Source organism: Marmota monax, unplaced genomic scaffold (genome assembly GCF_021218885.2).
Source record: "Marmota monax isolate L192 unplaced genomic scaffold, Marmota_monax_Labrador192_F-V1.1 WCK01_AAM20220418_F8-fsc00018, whole genome shotgun sequence".
Lineage (NCBI taxonomy): Eukaryota > Metazoa > Chordata > Mammalia > Rodentia > Sciuridae > Marmota > Marmota monax.
In genome coordinates this window covers 5,437,891-5,458,899 of record NW_026692201.1, presented here as the reverse complement: position 1 = coordinate 5,458,899, position 21,009 = coordinate 5,437,891, and the positions used below count along the sequence as shown (strand labels likewise).

The following is a 21,009-nucleotide window of genomic DNA, read 5'->3' as shown; positions in this document are numbered from 1 at the left end:
ATGAGGGAGTGGGGACAGGACCCTCTAAGCAGAAACACATCAATTCAACACACTGGGGAAATAAGTGTGCTCCAGGCATTGATGAAAAAAAGACCAGTTGACTTTCAGACAGTATCATGTTGATATGAATTTACTGCCTCATAATATTTCCCTTACTTCTTATTTTCATGCCAAGATTGGAAAATATGACTTTCTCAGTGACTCACATCTACTCACCCAGGAGAGATGTGCTGTACCGCACCACGCTGCACTTGCAATCCATCCCACTCCTACCCGTGCTCCTGCCAGTTCTGTGTGGGGCATTCACAGCCCCATGTTCCACGTCCCAGTTTCCCCTGGTGAACTCAGAAATGCACCCTCAAAACAACCACATCCTGAAATATTCTTATCAAGCCATTTCCTCCCAAGCCCTAAGGGCTCCTGGCTGATGTAGCTAATTAATATTTTTGGCATTCCAGTGAAGTAACAAAATAGATATTTTTCTCCAAGGAGAAAAAAAGTAAAACAAAGATGCCATCCTTAAGACACAGCTTGATTTTTTTTAAGACAGCTGCAATATGTAAAGTGCAAAATGTGACTAGCTACCAAAGCTCCTGTTATTAGAGGGTTATGAATAATAAAATCCCTTTCCAGACATCTGTGTGTGGTTGGGGAGCACCATGCCATCTCTGCCTCCTGCAGTACCTAGCATGGAGCCTTGCACATAGTAGGTACCCAGTAGATTCTTGCTGGAAGAATCCATGAGTCAAATTCTATGTTTCAAAGAGACCTAGTAGTAGAGGCATTCTTGGTCCTAAGTTGAACATCTTATTTTTTTTTGAAGAGCCTCAATTATCCTGTCCTTCACTCAGAGAGGAACACTCGACTGCTTGAGTCTGCTGTCATTTAAAGCCAAATTCATCCAACCAGGTGGCACTGGTTACATTTCAGTCCTTGTTTTGGGTGGTGAGTTCACAGTATTAATTTTATCATTATGTTTCAAAGTTTGAGTATAAATAAAAAATATTTTTGTATGTTTTAATATATCAAGTGTAATAAATTCAAAATTACAGACAAATGTTTGTTATGGGGAGTAGAGCTGTCAAGGGATATTTAAATCCTGCAAATGACTATACCATGTTTGAAGGGACAGAAATACAGGATAGCTTGAGACTTTGTTATAAAATTTAACTGCTTAGCATGTATTATATAATATAAAATTAAATAAATATAAAAAGCCAGAGTTATGGAAATTAATAAAAGAGCCACAGTATAGCCGGGTGTGTGGCACACTTCCACAATCCCTGTGACTTGAGAGGCTGGGGCAGGAGGATTGCAAATTTGTGGCCAGCCTCAGAAACTTAGTGAGACCCTGTCTCAAAATAAAAAATTAAAGAAAGGGCTGGGGATGTGGCTCAGTGGTTAATCACCTCAGAGTTAAATCCCTGGTACCAAAAAAAAAAAAAAGCCATAGATTGGGAGAAAATGAATGTTCCCAAAAATCTCATGAAGGATTTGTAACAAGGATATATAAAGAACTTCTTCAATTCAACGGCTTTGAAAAATTAATCCAATAAAAAATGAACAGAAGATTTGACCAAACACTGCATAGAACAGAGCCAATAAGCAAATGAAAAAGATCTCATCACTAGTCAAGGAGAAATGCAAATTTAAATTGCAATAAGAATACTATTCATCCACTAAACTAATTAAATTTTAAAAACTGACAACATTGAATAGTACTAAGGATTTGAAGTAACCAAAGTCTCATGTTGACTGTAGGAATATAAAATGATACAACCACTTTGGAGAAAGGTTTGGAAGTATCTTTAAAAACTAAACATGCTGCCAGAAACAGTGGCACATGCCTATAATCCCAGTAGCTCAGAAGGCTGAGGCAGGAGGATCCCAAGTTTAAAGCCATCCTCAGCAAAACATCAAAGTGCTAAGCAACTCAGTGAGACCCTGTCTCTAAATAAAATACAAAGTAGGCTGGGGATGTGACTCAGTGGTCGAGGGCCCCTGGGTTCAATTCCTGGTACCCCCCAAACAAACAACAACAACAACAAAAACTAAACATAGCATTATTCGTAAACTAGTCTTAGGCAAGAAAAAAATTCATCCAGATTTTGAAAGGAAGATATGATGACATGATTTTGCACATAGCAATAACTCTCACATTTATGGGAAGCTGATTTTTAACAAAGATGCCAAGATAATTCAATGCAGAAAGAGAGGTGTTTTTAAACAAATGCTGCTGGAGCAATGAGCTATCAGACGGATCCCTACTTCAAACTATAGACAAAAATTAACTTAAAATGGATCATAAAGTCAAATGTAAAAACTAAAAATATAAAGCATTTGTAAGAAGAAAAGACAAATGAATTCTTAGATATGACATCAAATGATATTGGATGAAGAAAACAAATTTCAGAACGATGCTTAGAATGTGACACCTTTCAAATAAAGTTTAAAAAGAGTCAAAACAAGAGTGAATATTATGAATGGGTTCATACATATGAAGAAGGAGTATCCAAATATGTATTGTGGTTATTTTCCGAGAGGAAAGGAAGGAATAGATGAAGGGCTAAATAGTATCTGCAATCTGTTGTTTCTGGAGCTGAAGGGACCGCTCTGAAACAAACAGGGCACAATGTTAATATCTGATAGAAGTGAGTGTGGACACATACCTTTATGAATATTTGAAATAGTTTCTAACAAATTACATTTTTAAAAGAATGAGACATCCTTATCATGAGCATTCATTGCCAGGGCAGCATAGAACGAAAGGAAGACAAGTGAGATTGACCTGCCTGTATACTAGTCCCCCAAGAAGTATTGTAGAAATTGCTTTGGGAATAAATTCCTGACACCAGCTCCTTTATTTGTCACTGTCTTTATTCAAAACTGGAGTACAAAGTACATGCCCTCAGAGTGACTACTGGAATTTCCACTTGTTTGTATTCTACACAAATAGTTGTGGCTTGTGTTTATTTTCTCTCTCTCTCTCTCTCTCTCTCTCTCTCTCTCTCTCTCTCTCTCTCTCTCTCTCCTCCTAAATTTGTTTTCATCAGATTTTCCCAAGCTAAAACTCTTCCTTTTGTTTTTTCCTTTCCCCAGATTTGCATTTCCTTTTCCAAGCATCTAAAAAAAGCATCATTCTCTTTTAACTCAGACAGTGCATTTCCTAAGTTTGCTTCCCCTGTCACCTCTATGTTGGCTGGTTTGTCTACACCTTGTAGGCAACCCAAGCACAGGCTAAGCTTCCAGGTACTAACAAGCTACAGCTGGTACAAGGAGGAGGCTCATTTATTTAGGACTAATAGGCTGATTTATATGCTGATGAGGATTTTAAAATGATTTAAATAGGTACCAATTTCCATTGTACACGTTTCTCAAACCCGGGCATAGGAAACTGACAGGAAGACACACTTGCTCTCATTGTTAGAGCCAGGTCAGCCCTGTGGGTGGCTCAGCCTTCTCTCCTGGGACCCTGGTTTCCTCCAAGAGCCCAGTAGCCACTTGGCTTAAGTCACATGGACATGAAAGGGAAGACTTTTGTCCTCTTTTATTCCCAAGCAACAATAATAGCTCTCATTTCGACATCCCAGGCACCCTGTGCTATTTCATTTCACTCGCAGCTCCCTATGAGGAAAGCATCATTGTCTCCACTTTGAAGAAAGTGCACTGGGCCACTGGGGTGAACCAATACTTGTGAGCTCACACAGCTGATGAGAGGTAACGCTAAGATTCACAGCTGGCCCTGGCAAAATCTGCCCTCACTACCACACTGCTTCCTCCTACTCTGGCTGCAGCCATTTTTTGGTAGAAAAGCTGTTTTTCCTCACTATTCACCAGGGAATTTACTCATTATATCTATACTCAATATGGAACAATATTTATGTCTTCAAGAAAATAATCTGAGCTGAGCTCAGTGGCACACACCTGTAATCCCAGCTGCTAGGGAGCCTGAGGCAAGAGGATTTCAAGTTCAAGGCCAGCCTCAGCAACATAGTGAGGCCCTAAGCAACTTAGACCCGGTCTTAAAATAAAAAATAAAAAGGGCTAGGCTGTAAAGCAACTCTGGGTTCAATCCCCAGTACCTCCTGCCAAAATAAATAAAAATTTAAAAAGAAAATAATAAGTCCTCAATTATGACATTAATAAAAGCAAACATTTGCAAACACACGTGTGTGTGTGTGTGTGTGTATATACACACACACAGCCTGTATCTATGTGCGTGTATGTGGGGCAAGGATGGCTATCTGAACCCCTTCGTGTAACCATGTGCCCTGACAATAAAGCCCCTGCTAAGGAATGGAGGCATACCTGAATAGGGTCCTGCGTCAGTCTCATGGGCCCAATGCGTACCTCCGCAGAAGACACCTGCTAAATAAAGGAGAGCACATGAGAAGTGTCAAGCCTTAAACGACAGCAATTGACAAACCCTCCCACACAACATGTTATGCAAATTTGCAGACTCTAATTGGAAGGATCTAACTTACTTACCTAGAGACAGGTTACAGAATATCATGTACAGTACGATCCTGATTCTATGACAAAATATACACATTTATATGTGCTGGAAATATCTGAAGGAAGGATATATTTCCAACTACTAAGTGGTAGCTTTGGGTTACTTCAACTTTCAGGGCAGAGATTTGTACAAAACATGTACTATTTTATGGAGAAAGCAATTCATTAATCATTCAGTGAGCACATGGTATATGCTAAGCACAACTATTATTATAGCTATTGTTAAAATTCAAAAAAAAAAGTTTCCCTTGACCTTAGAAGCTAAAGTATATTTACGGTTTAAAAGCTATTTCTATATTTGAATCTTATTTTTCTTATCTTCATGTTTTAGTATAAAGAATAAACAGCTCATTCTCACCCACATTTACCATGAATATCTTATTCATCTCAGTCGAATTTCCACACCATGACTACAAGAAGCTAAACTCTGCCGTATTGCTCCTGCAGTGAGTCTGGGCTCTTAGGTGTCCACTGGTCCATACCATCTGATCCCCTCTGGTTGCAGGCAAAGAGCAAATACTTGTCTTTATTTTTAATTACTTTACTTGGATTTCTAAAAATGACTTTTCTCTAGACTAATTTTGTTGAAGGTCTTGACCTCACCCCCATGGATCCAATTTGTTTTTCTCTAAAAGGCTCCAGTCCCTTGCCACCACTTGAAAGCTTACCCTGCGAGCTACATACTGTACTGGCCCCTTGTCAGTCATAAGGAGCCCTGTCAGCAAGCACCAGAATTAATAGGACCACTGCAATGACCTGGAATCAGATGAGGCCTTTTCCATTAAAATAAAACAAAACAAAAAATGCAGAAGTTTCTAGAAATTATATTTCAGAGGACTAAAAACTCCCCTTCTTCCTAGCTCCCTCTATACCCACGTTTAACTCTGGCCACTCATGCTGTGAATGCTCTCCAAAGTTTCAACATTCTTTTCCTGTGTAGGCAGGATTCTCCCACCCTACCCTGACATCACTGTGTAAAGAAATGAGGCTGAGTGCTTTGGCCTCTCACCAAACTGGCCAGCAGAAAACTCAAAAAGCCCTCTCACGACAGCTCACCTGAGGTTGCTGGCCCTCTACAGTGATTCTCAAGTGGGCAAAATTGTCCCTCCTGCTCTTCTGGAGATGTCACCTCCTTGACTGTGGGTCTGTCAAGTGAAACTGACTAGGCCTTCAAGTCCCTGAGCCTATGAGCCAGAGACAAGTTCCTTCAGCATTTTACTGCTGTGTCCAGGTAAAAGTGACATGCTTGAGATGTGTGTGTACCTCTCTTACACTCCTTTTCCCTGAGCAAAGCAGTATTTTGCAAGGTGTGCACACCCACACCAGCAGCCGCATGCATGGTCCCAAGAATGAAAGGCACATCCTGGGGCCTCCTGCCTCCCTGAGCTGCTGGCCCCCACCCAGCTCCACTCCAAAGGCTGATGCTGTTGGAAACACATACCCCCCTTCAAACAGGACTCAGCTTAAAAAAATGGATTAAAAAGTGAAACCAATTTGGCTCAGATAAGTGCAGCAATCTGGGCTATCTTCTCACTCTCCCTGTGAGCTCTCCAGAGTTCACAGCATCCATCGTACACAGGAGCCCCATCCAATAAGGCCACTCGTTAGTGGTCCTCCAGCAAAACTGGGCTCCTAAAAGGGTCGTCCAGGGACAAAAAATAAATTGATAAAATAATAAATCAATCAAAGTTTAAAAGGAATGAAATAGAAAGCCACTTGCTTTGGAAGACTAAGGGACTGAGAGGAGAAGGGCACAAACTATCCCCAAAATAAAGACAATTCTCCCCAAACTGATGTGTTGCCTGTACTTCTTTGTAAGTACAATTATGCACATGAAGTAGTGATACAGCGCACCTCCTCGGTGACAGGAGGCAGCTAATTTACACTGCACCAGGGGGATGCCTGGTGACTAGGAACATTCCCTCCACCCCTGTCCTGGGCCTAGTGCTAGGCACTTTCACATGTGTGCTCTTAGCAGGAGACAGGAGACAGCCACCACAGGGGAGCATGGAATTTTAAAAGGGACATTCTATCCAGAAAACACCATTTTCCTACCTAAAAACAGGAAGGCCCCATGTTTTGTCCCCTAGTCAGTCCCCTGCTCATTTTAACTTTGATCCAACTTAGCAGGAGCCAAGCTGTGAGCCTTCTCCCAGCCCACTGCTCCCATCTCCACTTGTCCCTTGCTTTTCTCTGCCCAGTCCCATGTCACTGCAATCTTTCCCGGTGCTGTTACTCTACCACCAAGTCCAGCCTGGGTGCCTCAGTTCATCATCTCCTCTAGTCCTGACCCCTCCCCCCACACTTGGTTTGTGTCTCTTGGTTTCTCTGTTCCTGCTTGGGCTGTGCTCCAGGTCATGTGACCTTGCCTTCTATTATCCAAAAGAGGTCAACTGTCCCAAAAGAACCCTGGCACCTGTCCTTGCTGGCTATGTGGCTGGCCCCAGACAGTGGAAACTTGCAGCAGATAGATCTGCACACAACAGTTTGTTGTTTCTGACAGAGGAATTCTGCTGCCTCTATGTCACCAAGTTATCATTCAGCAACTGTGTACAGACACCTGTGTGGCCTCACCGAGGCTTTCAACTTCAAAGAGTGAACTCTGAGCAAATACAGATGTACAGATCCTCAATTAATATCTTAGCTCTACCTCAGGATGCAATCATGTTTGCCAGGGACAAAGAAACAAGTGTAGGGGTGAAGTCAGGCAGCAAAGTTCTATTGCTCGAGAAGAGGGGAGGACGGGGCCAGGGAATGGAGAGACATACTTCCCAGCATCTCCAACCATGGGAGTCCCCAGTAGTCTAAAATGGAAGGACTGTTGAAAACACTGTAGTTTTAACCAAACTGTACGCCATTTGTAGTGTGTGTGTGTGTGTGTGTGTGTGTGTGTGTGTAGGATCACCAATTTCCCTTCAGATAAACTGGCTTTTATTTATTTATTTAGGTACCAGGGATTGAACCCAAGAGTATGTAACCACTGAGTCACATCTCTAGCTTCTTTTATTTATTTTTTCTGTTGCTTAGGGTCTCCCTAAGTTGCTGAAGCTGACTTTGAATCAGCGATCCTCCTGCCTCAGCCTCCCGAGCTACTGAGATTTGCAGGTGTGCGCCACCATGCCTGGCTCAGATGAACTGGCTTTCTAGTAGGGGAAAGAGTCCTATTTTATAGCATTTGCTGATTTCCTTGATTTAAATAGATTTTGCCATGGCTGATCTCAACCTAGCAATGCAGCCTGGCTACGTTGAAATAAAAAGATATATTCCTGGACCGTGGGAGTGGGAATGCATCTTTTCATTCATAGAGAGTTTGAGGGGCAAACTCCTTTGGTCTTGGTTGATCTGCATATGTTTGTTGCCCACTTTCTTTTGATAGTTTAGTTGGATATAGAATTCTAATTACAAGACATTCTCCCTCAGGCTTTGAAGTTGAGAGAGAAGAGGTAATTCTGCTTTGGGAGGTGGGGAGATCAAGGAAGATTTCAAGAAGATAGGAAGGTAGTAAAGAATAGGAAGACAGAGATTCTGGGTTGAGGGAGGAGATTCTAGGCATGATAGGACAGCTCAAGCAAAGTCACAAAGGCAGAAAAGTAAAGGTGCCCATGGAGAAGAAAAGAAGTGTCTAAAGGGGCTGAAGTATAAAGTGTAATCAAGAGAAGATTGAGTGAGCTGGGGTCAGACCTTCAGAGGTCACTGGAGAGCCTCTCCCTTTTCATTCTGTAAGTACCAATCATCACAATGCACATTTTTGAGCAGAGGACTCACAGAATCAGATGTCTGACTTGAGAAAATAAAACATTTGGTTTGCCTACTTTCTGAATAAACAAGAACAGAGATTTAGCACAAACAAACAAAAAATTCCTTTGAGTAGGAACAATAGTAATGAAAAACAAGTGGGAAATTATATAGTAATGATCAAGAAAAGGAATTATAGGAACAAAAAGCACAGCTTGGCTTCCCTTCAATAGAGAAGGAGCTCCAAGACGCAGCCCAGCCGCTGGGGGACAGGCATAGGAGACACACAATATCATTCAGGCTGGATCATTCACCTGTCATGACACCACATTCTCTAGAGGTGATTGCCACAACTCTTGGTAGTTTCAGCATTGAGAATCTTGTTAAGTAACTTGGCACCAAGTTTTAGAGCTGTCCTGAGAGCAGCTGAGAATTTAGGAAGGAAAGTGATTGACCTAGCAAGCCCTTCCCTCCCTCAGGGGCTCAGCAGCTTGCTCATCCTTTAAAGGCCTGCTCCAGTGGCCTCTGCCATCTGAAGATGCTCAAGCCAAGCTTCACTCAGGTGGAATAGGTAACTCTTATTCTTCAGAGCTCCTTCTACACTTCAGAGATCTTATTTCATTAGTCATTTAACCATCTTGCTCCTTGGCATGACTGCAAGTTTCTTGAAAACATAGATTTTCTTTTTCAACCTTTTATCCCCAGCCTCTAGAAGGTGCTCAGTAAAAGTTTTACTTTTTGGAATTGGAGTTCACCACTTAAGATCACACAGATTTTAAGTAATTTCAGGAATAAGACTTCATTCTTCCTAACTCCCCATGTACTGTTCTTCCATTATGCTCCAAAATTTCACCATCCACCTTTCTATTCAAGTTCTCTGGACTCCATTAATAATTCTGCATATTAGATGAGCAGTACCAGGCGATCTCTGCTCATGCCTTCGGAGTCTGTTCACAGAGCTCCACAGCCCTGAGAAGGAAGGGGTACGAGTGTGTGTGCACATGTGTGTATTGGGGAGGGGGGGTTCATGCCTTCCAGAAAACAGCTCCGTCTAAATCTTCTCCACCTCAAAGGACTCCCCTTGGGAATCCCTTTCTTCCCACAATCAGCAGGACTGAGTATTCACACAGAGGCACAGACACCCATGGTTTAGGGCGAACCTGACCATTTCATGATGGGTACCTGGTGAAGACCAGGTCCCACTCGTAAGAGGACCCATTGTGGCATGGGAATGCTCATTTTTCAATGTGCCCTTAACCCACTCTGCCTACTATCCTTTTGGTTCTGATTTTAAAGTAGCACTGAAGTATCTCAAGATGTCCCCTGTCCATCCTCCATTCTCAAGCCAACGTGGTTCTCTGTTCTTTTGAGCTCTGGGCAAACAAAGGTTGTGTTTGACTTTTGCCTTTTGAATGAGTTGCATCCACTCCCTGGCTGCCAATCAGAAAGGCCGGGGCACTGCAGCATCTGGGTGACCCCACCACGAGGCTGGGCATCTCTGCTCCAGACTAGGACCTGTTGCCCATCCCACCACTCTAGCTACTGTGCTCAGTACTCCTGGAACACTGTCTGCTGCCTTCTGTCCTCTCAGGCACGGCCCACTGGTTGGCTTGGCCCTCACATTAACCTCCAGCCCTCCCCTGGCTTTGATCTGGCTGATCTCCAGGACCTCCTGGCATTTCTGACACCCTGGACCCTTCAGGGCCCAAGAGGTCATAGGGTGGCTCATGATCTTCCCTCCTCTTCCTGCTGAAACTTCTGGGCTGGACATTCTCCACCTGACCCTGGAGAACTATCACAATACATCACAGTCTGGATCTAACCACACACCAAGAGAATGAGGATCTCTGTGCTCAGGCATCAGCACTTTTTAAACTCCCTGGATGCACCAGGGGTTCTGAACCACTGTTCCCTTAACCAGACCAATGCAAAACAATATCCATTAATTATAATCAAAATCAATAAATATCTTTTGTAGCCTATTTTTGTGATACATAGATAGGTAGAAGATTAATCATAGTCACTAAACCTTGACAGTAGGTGACATATCTAACTACTTGATGTTTAATGTCCTGATGTTTGAATATACATTAATTGGCAGCATGATGTTTAATCACACAAATATACAAATATCTACTCATCAAAAGTTACAACAATTAAAGAAAAGATTTATTAATTTGCTTTAAAATTATAACTTCTGTTCACCAACAACAAAAAAAGACCACTATAACAAAAAAGAAAAGAGATCTCCCACTTCCAGAGAGATGAAATCTAAAATACTGAAAACCCCAAAATATTAGTAACCAATATTTAAAACGGGAATTGAAAAAACAAACAAGAAGAAAGTTGGACAAAAGTTTTAAAAAAGATCCATTAAAAAAAAGGAATACAGTATAAAGAGGAGTTCAACCTTGTTAGTAATCAGCAAAAATGAAAATTTCAAATTACAATGGGACACTATGTAACACCCATGCAGTTTAATCAGGAAAATGGTGAAGAAATCAAACACCATCTAGCAAGGGCAAGAAGGTAGACCCACAAGAATGCTCACACCTTGCTGGTGAGTGTGTAAACTAGTTCAGTCTCTCTGAAAAATAATTCAGAAATTTCTACTAGAGATGAAAAAGAGTATATCCTATAATCCAGCTTTCTCTGTGAATATAAAGACGCATTACAAGGATCAGCATTATTTACAAAAGCAACGTTTAGAAACAGCCTAATTCACAATCCACTAACATCTACCATCATGTGAAATTGATAAATATACCAAGGAATAGCCATACAAAAGGAATACTATACAGTTATGAAATGAGTCAACTAGGGCTACCCATTCAAAATGGACAAATCTCTCACACAAACATGAAATTAAAGGCTACCACAAAAATGTAAGTTTTAGGAGAACACATACCTTAAAATACCACTTAGATAATTTTTTTGAAATATTAAAAACAATACTAAATATAGTTTAGGAATATTTGATAACAGTACAAAAAAAATACTGACAAGTTCCCAGGTGAGGCAAGTAGTCCTGCAAGTAGAGAGGAGGATGTATTCAAGGACAGAAATTCCAGGGGCTTCAACTATCTTGTTAATAATTTGTTTTTTTAAGCATTGTGTAGTGACTACTCAGGTGTTTATTAAACGATGCTTTCTATCTGATTGTATATATTAAGTATTATAAAATAAATATATATATATATATATATATATATATATATATATATATTAAATTTCATTGAAAAGTTCACCTTTTATTTGGGGCTTAATATTAATTAAACAAAATCCACTATGTAAATATTCTACATTTACTACTTTATTTTCCAGGGAAGCCTTTATTTGGTGAAATAATATGAGATAATTAAGATTCCTCAGAATACAGATAGAGTTCCTCTGGAACTTGGTAAAACAAAATCATAGAAAGTTGAGCTGAGACTGTAGGGATCTTGTTCAAGACGAGTGCTCTGTGTCCCTGCAGGACAAGAGGCAGCTGATGAGTCCCTCACTTACAACATCTCATGGACTGGTCACTGCAATCCCACAGTGACGCATGGGCCCTTTTTCATACTGAAGGAGTTAAAGCTGCAGAGAGGGGAAGCGACTTTCCCAGGGGCTGGGGCTGAGGTTACGGCCCAGGCCTGCCTCATTGGGAAGACCATGCTCTAATTCATGTTTTCACTTATGCCTCAGTTTGTCCCAGAAAGGTCTTCAAATGGGGTATGAAGTGACTCTAAATAAGTAAGAGGGTTCTTTTAATGATGTAAATAAGCTCCTGAGAAATGACAATCTGGGAAAAGATGAAGTGAGTTGAGAGGTAAGTGTCCACAGCATTTGCCAAACACACACTCCTGCAGACATGGGCTCCGAATCCATGAGGCTGCACTGCTGGGGCAAAGATGGAGATGATAGCACCCCCATCCCCACAGCCTGGGCCTCACCACGCTCTAGACACGGGGACAGGCCTTCCAAAAGTCCAGCTCACACTGGCCCTCCCATGCAGTCTCCTCCACTCCCCATTGCCACTATTGTGGACAAGGCTGTTCTTTTTTAAGAAGTGCTATCACTGACTGGGCACGGTGGCACACACCTGTAATCCCAGCTATTCGGGAGGCTGAGGCAGGAGGATCACACAAGTTCGAGGTCAGCCTTAACAATTTAGTGAGACACTCTCTTAAAGTTAAAAAAAAAAAAGGCGGGGGGTAGGAGACGGGGGTGTAGCTCAGTTGTTCAGTGACACTGGGTTTGAATCCCAGTATGAAGGAGGAGGAAAATGAGAGAGGGAGAAGAGAGAGAGAGGGAAGGAGGTGGAGAAGGAGGAGGAGAACAGCTGCTCTCACTGCTCTCTGTGAGCCTTACTAGTGAGAGGAGGAGAGGGTGCTGCTTCTCACCCTGCCTGGAAAATATGTCAGTGAGAAAAGATAAAAAAGGCCATACTCATGTCGCTCTGAAGCAGTAACTTAAAAAATAAACAAACACAGAAGTCATGCAGATGTCATCAGATCCAAACAGAAAAACTTGGCTGGCATCCTCTAATGAAGAAGTCACTTCCCCTATAAATATCAGATGAAAGAGAGAAATAATTTATAAAATACAGTCATGTCATCTACAGCCATGAGAAAGGAGCTCAGCCTGATATCGATTATGTATTAAAATGGAAGGGAAAAAAATGGTCTAGACTATACCCCGTGAGATGACAGCACGAGGAAGGCTCAGAGAGTTAACGGCAGAGGAAGCCAAAAGACCCCAGTAACAAAAGGTTTCTCATCACAAGTGCACTAGGCTGAGTGTGTAAACACAGCTCCATTCCCAGGTTCCAAAGATCAAACCCAGGGTCCAACAAGGAGAGCAGAGGAATTTAAAGGCAACGGCAAAAATGTGACATCTCTAACTTCCTTCCTTTGATTAGGGACACTGCTGGTAATAGACACTGTTGATGACTTCAAGCATGTAAAATTGCACTGTGTAACAGAGAATCAGCAAGAACAGCTGACCTCTGACTACGGGGCAGGCAATTACGCAGACTGGAAAAACCCAGGCTTTCATTTCTGGTCCTCATGCGACCCACCATAACAGATGCCTGCTCTTCTCCTGAGCATTAAATGAAGAAGGGAGAAAGTAGAGAGGGAAGATATTCAAATCAGTCAATTTTGCTCCACGGTGAGCAGTTCTGGTAAACACATTTGATGGCCAAGGAAACGAACCATCTGCTAAAAATGAGTTTTAGAGATTTCCTGTGGATTTCAATTACCCATTTTGCCTCTGCCCTCAATTTTACCATTGACAAACCAGGGCTGCCTCAGAGAACCAAGAGTGAAATGTTTTCCTCGCTTGGCTCCACTTGAACCTCACATGAGGTCTTCCGTGACCCTGAAGCAACTCTGAATTTTCCAGTCATATCAAGTACCCCACCAAGAATTCAACCAACCCTAGCTTTCCTGACTCTGGTGTGTCAGGGCCACTCACACTAGGATGAACCTCGACCTTCAGGCACTGAGTCCCACAGGTCACATGATCCTCAGGGTAATGAATGTACTCTGGGCACCGACTCCCATTAAGAAAGTAATCTCACCAAAACGAATCCCACTTAACAGAAGCCCATGTGAGGTCACATGCAAACTGCAAATGCCCACTTTTTTGGAAAGGAATTTTATTTACTTGGTAAAAATGATCATAATTTCAAGTAGTTACTCATAATAAGTACCCTTCACATCCAAAAGAATAAAACCTGAGTAAAACGCTACACAGTTAAAACCTCAACATTTTTAGACGTTTAGCAAAGATGATAGATGCCCCCAGATCAGCAGAGCTGCCCCTGGTAAGGTCCCCAAGGACTCAGACCCATCCCCAGCCCCTCTACTTTAGCTAAGGCATGTGGAAGATAGTCCCCCCTGCACTTTGATCCTCGGAGGCCAGTAAGACAGCACCCAGGACCTTGCTTCTTCCTTACAGTATTTTTAAAATGTAGAGAGGTGGGCAGGGGAGCAGCATATGAACAGGCAGCTGATCTAAGGAAGGGTTTCCCGATAGTACCCCTCTTCCTCCTAGAAACTGCTTAGTTGGAAAGGGGTACAGAATGAACATGTTCATGGCGGAAGGGCAGAAAACTTCCACAGCATAGTAAAGCATTAAATAAGTCTCAAAAGACCATTCCACATTCAACCAAAGTACATCTCTTTTTTTAAAATGGTCCAGATTCATAGCCTACCATGCTTGGATCCACTGACCTCTCTTGGCTGAGAATAGGCTGGCTTACCTTGCCTCTGCCTAAGAGAAAGAGGGATAGGGACTCCCTTTTGTTCCTGCTGTATAGTCCTGCCCATGTGCTTGTTCTGAGAGGCCTCGGGTTCTCAGCTTTCTGTACTCAAGGAAATTTTTAAAAAATGCCTTCATCAGAGAGAATATGAGTTCTGTGCCCCTGACCAGGCTCTGATCACACTGCAGAATTCAGGAACAAGGCATCACATACTTCAGTCAGACACTGAGAACATTCTGGCCCATGCTGCCCAGCACATGAGAGCCCCTGATTAAAGAAGACTACCTCACAAGCCATGCACTCCCAGGCCTTGCACCCCCAATCTCTACAACACAATAAGCAGGTCATGGAAAGTTACTGTGGTAAGAATCTGGGACTTTCCCAGGTGGACTGAGTTGTAGCACTGTTGGATCAGCGGTTAGCTACAGAGTTCTGGTAAATGTGGAGATAAACTGAGAGTCAGGACTAGAGGGCCAGAGATCAGAAAGGAGCTGCTTCAGTGGCCAATCTGGTGCTTCTCGAGCTGGCTCCTGAACCCACAGCATCAGCATTACCTGAGACTTATAGAAGTGGATACTCTCAGTCCCAGATGGACTGAATCCACATCTCTGGACATAAAGCCCAATGATGTATTCCCTGATTGGCCTTTAGTAAGTCATGGCACTTACTAAAGTTTGAGAACCACCACCAGTGTAGACAGAAGACATTGAGTGTTTACCCTAGGTGTAGTAGTGGAGGAATGGAAAGAAGGAGACAAATTAGAGGCAGATCGGGCTCAGAAGACCAACTGAGACAGGCGTGGGCAGAGGAGAAGAAAGAAAGTGAAGTTAAGGACTTTAGCTTGAGTGACTGGGTGGGTGATCAAGAATACAGGAGGTAAGCTGGTGCAGTGGTGCATGCCTGTAATCCCAAAGGCTGAGGCAGGAGCATTGTGAGTTTAAAGCCAGCCTCAGTGACTTAGCGAGGCCCTAAGCAACTTAGTGAGACCCTGTCTCAAAATAAAAAAATAAAAAAGAGCTGGGGATAAGTACCCCTAATTCCCTGGATTCAATCCCTATTGAAAGAGAGGAAGGAAGGAAAGGAGGGAGGGAGGGGAAAAGAAAAGAAAGAATATAGGAGGTAAAGTACACTTGTAGGGGATAATGAGTTAAGTGCTGGACATGCTGGACACACTGAGTTTGAAATGCCTCTGGGCCACCCACAAGGAAATGAGTATGAGGGTCAGAGAGAGACAGAAGTATACAGAAGAGGCAGATAATACTCTACCAACACTCAGAGCAGACAGAGCTCTGTTTCCCAGACAGCTCTGGGGAACGCCATTATCAGAGGGCTGAGGACAGGCAAAGAAAGAAAAGAAAATCAGGCTGATTCTCCCAGAACCTCAGTTACTTCCTCAGGACATGGTTAGGTAGGTTGTGTCCCCTGAGAGTATCTATTTATATAATGCACCACAATCTGTACCACAATCAATAAGTCAATACATGATCATCTTCAGAGATGGCAAGAGAGCATTTTCATTTTTAAATTCCTTTAATGATAATGTCGCCAACATCCATCCCTTCTTTTCTCTTCAGTGATTTCTGTTTGGGATCTGTGTGGTTCTAAAGAGGACACATGAATATATGTGAACACAGGTGAGCATTTCATTTCCCTGGCCTCCACCATTGGTGAAGACTTGTCATGTGACTGAAGTTGGTCAAATATAAATTTACCTCAGGATTTTGCCAACAATGCTAAGAGAAAATACACACACACACACACACACACACACACAAGTTGTTGCTTATAACATGTGTGTGTGTATATATATAAGTTGTTGCTTATAACATCTTGACACCACGTAAAAATGAAAGCAACACCATGCAGAATGGAGATGGAAAGAAACCCAGATCCTTTGGAATACCCCCAAATCACCAGCCTTGCTTGAAGCTGGGTCTGCAGTTTTGTGAGCCAATAAATTGCCCCTTTATTCCTATTAAACAAGGTCAACTGAGCCTTTCTGTGCTTAAAACAGGAAGCATCCAATGAAAACAAATTACTTCCCCTTGTTGATATTTGAAAGAGATCTGATAATATGTATCCTCTGAGTGGAGAACAGGCCACACAAACTACAGCTGAATTGGTGTGTGGCTTCCCAAAAGGAAGGATATGAAACAATCATAATCCACAGGACTGGGGACAAGGCCAACAGCTGAGCAAAGGAGAAATGGCATTCCCACTGAGGGATAATAGTCCATATTCACAGCTGTCTTTGGATCAGGAACACTTAAGGGAATCCAGGAAAGTCAGGGGTCTGCACAGAAGCCAGGGTTCTAATGCACCCCAATGTCTCATGTGCCAATCAGCAGTCCCCAAGCCAAGCTTCTCCAGTCACAGTGGCTGCCAGAAAATTCCTCCAGAAGGATTCACAGAAACTCATTCCCTAAGGTCTGGCATGTTCAAATGGCTTGCTGTGGATCTTATACTTGAAGGTCACTTTGGCTAGAGATAGAATGATTTTCTTTTCTAGATTATCTTTATGTTTCTCCATTGTCTTCTGGCTTAAAGCATTGCTGTCAAGGTCTGGTGCCAGTCTGACTTTCATTTCCTTGTAAAATAATCGGTCTTTTGGCCTGACCCCTAAAAGATTTATTTATTTTATAGCAAAATTATTTTATTAGAATATGTATTAATGTTTTCCATTCTGGATAAATCTTTCCAAATGTGATTTGGTTTTTGTTTTTGGTGACCTCTATATAATAAAAATGTATGCAGTATATATTACATACATCTATGTGTGTATGTAGATATTCCATTTGTGATTACATTATATAATGGGTCATTATGTGGACTATATGGATTTCCCTTGCCTGTGCTCCACATTTATTGCTTTCTCTCAAATATTTTTATCTGCTTTTTCATTTTGTTTCTTCTTCTTCTGTTCTCATTTCTATTCCCTTTACAGCGTTTCAGCAGAGTATGTTCATCCTTATATTATTTCCAGTTGGATCTGAATTTCTTAGATTTCTTTTGCTTTTATTTCTACTTCTTTTCTTAGCCACCAATTCTTTCATATCTTTCTACTCTCTGATCTGTTTTTTTTTAATTTGTATTCATCCTGTTCTTTCAAAACTTTTAATCATTTTCTCAATTTCCTCTAGATCATTTCGAGACATTAGGTTGCTGTTTTTCCTCTGTTTTATAGGCATATTTTTCTCATGGACCTTCACTACCTGCCAGTTGGGCTTGTAAAGCCACCTCCACTCATCTATTGCTTTTAAGTCAATACCAAGCCCTCCACTCCCAGGGTGACTGCCCCACTTCCTGAGATAAGGGTTAGGGGCAATATCTGGGGTGCCCACCCTTCAGGGTCACCGGAAGTCATTGTCCTTCAGTCATTTCTTCCTGCAGGGTAGCTTGTGGTAACTGGTGTTTTGACTCCAGTTGCTTATACTTCTGTGTTCAAGGACATATTTAGATAATCAGTTTTATAAAAGATGTTACTTGTGTACTGTATGCTTCATTTACATTATTTTTCTGTTTTTATGAGGAGATATAAGAAGATTTTTTAATTAGACCATAAAAGTAGTATCCATGTCATAAAAAAATGGCTAGTTAGATTTTATTAAAATTAAAAACTGCTTTCAAAAGACACTATGAATAGAATGAAAAAACAAACCACTGATGGGGTGGGGAATGTTTTCAAAACATATTTGATAAAGGACATCTTACACACAAAAGACACAAAGAACCCTTGAAACTCAACATGAAGAAAACAAACAACCAGAATTTTAAAATAGGCAAAAGATCTGAAGAGACAACTCACCAAAGTAGATATGAAGAAAGCTTATGGCAATGCCCACTTTTTAGATAAGTTAATTGAGGATGTGGACTGCACTCATTCTCAACTGCAAAAACAAAAACCTTAAGAAACAATTGTTTCATCCAAACATTTCTTTAACAGATGTTTACTGAGCATCCACTAGATTGCAGTCACTGAGGAAATTAACATTTGCTCCCTGCTGCACAAGCTAATTAATGAATTGATTTGAACTTGAACTCGGAGTCTCTGCCTCCAATCCCTGAGCTTGTACCTGCTACATTAGCCCCCAGGTAAGCTGCATATTACTAGGGAAGTAAATTAAATGATCCATTGTCTTTCTGGGGGGAAGGGGGAATCAGTACTGAAAAGATGTCAAGTCTCTCCTAAATTAATCCACACAGTAATTACTATAAGTATCCCGGAACAATTATTTTTCTATTTAAAAAATTTTAACGACGCATAATTGTACATATTTATAGGATACAGTGCATAATGATCCATCAAATTAGGGTAACTGTCATATCCATAACCTTGAACATTTATCCTTTTTTGTCCTAGGAACACTCAAAAGCCTCTCTGTTAGCTATTTTGAACATATTCAGTTGTTGTCAACCTTAGTAACCTACTGTGCTATAGAACACTGGAAGATACTCCTCCTCTCCAACTGCACTGCTGTGCCCATTAGCCATCTTATCACCATCCCATTTTCCCTCACACCCTTCCTTGTCTCTGGTCACCACCATTCTATTCTCTACTTCTATAAGATCAACTTCTTTTTATCATTCATCTAGGAGAACATGTAGTATTTGTTTTTCTGTGCCTGACTTACTTCACTTAACATAATGTCCTCTAGTTCCATCCATATTCCAGCACAACATTTTCAACTTCTGAAATGATTCTGAAATGCTTGTAGAAGAATAAATGCTAGCAACTGCAAAAAAGAATTATGATTCTTTTGCTCTGCCAGATGTAAAAATATACTGCAAAGATATAATGATCAAAACGATGTGATTCTGGCAGAGATATCAATGAAAGATAACAGAACCTATAACTAACCCAATATATGTATGTATATATAACCTCTCTATATATTGACAAATAAGATTTTAGTATACTATAAAAGTGTCATTTCCTATCAGTGAGGAAGAAGTAGACAATTCAATAATAATATTGGGATAACTAGTTAACTATGTTTTAAAAAATGAAGTCAATTCCACGTGTCAGGAATATACCCAATTACTTCCAGATAGGTGTAAAATTTCAGATGGAAAAAAACTCAAAAAAATTGAAAAAACAATTCTGTTGTCATGTTTAACTGATTAGAACAAATAATTTTTTTAAAAAAGTAAATTTATATGCATTATCTTTGGAGAGACGAAAAACATATATTTAAAAATAATTAAAGACATACTTTTGCTAAAAATAACATCAAAGACATAAACCATGCAAGAAGATATTATTAGATTTTTACTAATGAAAACATTTAAAAGCATAATAAATATTAAAATACAAAACAAACCAAGAAAAAATATTAGTAATGTAAGTATAAAGGCCTTGACATCCTTATTAGAATTTTTTCAGGCTCTAATAAGATTTTAATTAAAAAAAGGCAAGCACCCCAATTAAAAATAGGTCAAGAAAAGAACAAGCAATTCACAAAACAAACATACAAACAGGCTGTAAAAATTATGCAACAACGCTCAGCCTCTCTGGCAATCCAAAAATGCAAATTAAAACAACTAAATTCCACTTTTTGCTCATCAAATTCTAAAGATTATACAATGATGAGTGTTGGTGCTGATGAGGGTCTGAGGTGACCAGTGTTTTCACACCTTGCCTGAGGGAGAAGAAAACTTTCCCAGAGATTCTGGATACCTTCACTCCACACACATACACACACACACACACACACACCCCACATGCCTTTCTGGGCCTCTGGGCCTTGGTAATAAACAGCTAGAATCCTAAACTATGTCTGAGACTCTTTCAATCTTTGTCTCCTTTCCTCTGTTTATACATCTGCCGTTATATTTATCACGCAATAATTTGGTCACCATAACCACAAACTGTTGGGCGCAGGAGGACCCTAGGAGAAAGATGCCAGTTCTATCCAACCACAGTCAGGGAACCAATAAATGATCAGCTGTGACAGGATGCATATCAGCACCCAACGCCCAGATCCATCTGCTACAACCAACGCTCACAGATATTTGGTGAGTGGGTGTTTAATTTAATACATCATTAAAAAGCTGAAAAAGCCCTTGGTAAATGGAAGATTACTTTGCTCCTTGGCATAAAATGCGGGCTGCTGGAGAACTAAAGCTGCCAATGTTGCTACTTGGTGAAAGGTTTTTAATATAAAACCAGACTGGAATTCCTTTCTCCCGTGTTTTGCTAAGGGATAATAATACTTGCCCCTTGGAGAGGACAGATGTTGAATCTGTATTACTCATGGATGTATCTTGGCACAGCAGGCAGGTGATAAATGATATTATGATGATGATTTCTCATTCATTCTTTTGGAAAATTCTTACTGATCTCCAGTGTGAGCCAGAAATGAAATAGGTGCCTTACATTTGTTATCTCACTTAATAAGCTAGGTTATCATAGCATAAGCTCTTTCTTTAGTACACAGCAAAATAAAACCCTAGAACATTTGACCTGCTGATTTTTAAAAAAAAGCAGATGTCAACTTCTAAATTAGCTA

At 40.9% G+C, this 21,009-nt stretch overlaps 1 protein-coding gene across 7 annotated transcripts in view; it reads right to left on the bottom strand.

Annotated features, from left to right (window-relative positions):
• Window positions 1-21,009, bottom strand: part of Pde8b (phosphodiesterase 8B) — a 236,991-nt gene that overhangs the window by 104,165 nt on the left and 111,817 nt on the right. For 4 of the 7 annotated variants that reach the window (XM_046427538.2, XM_046427521.2, XM_046427507.2 and 1 more), the window contains exon 2: window positions 4,309-4,368. In XM_046427538.2, the coding sequence (XP_046283494.1) occupies window positions 4,309-4,368 (60 nt within the window). The remainder of the gene's footprint in view (window positions 1-4,308; window positions 4,369-21,009) is intronic. The other 3 variants (XM_046427545.2, XM_058574252.1, XM_046427515.2) reach the window with 1 other exon arrangement.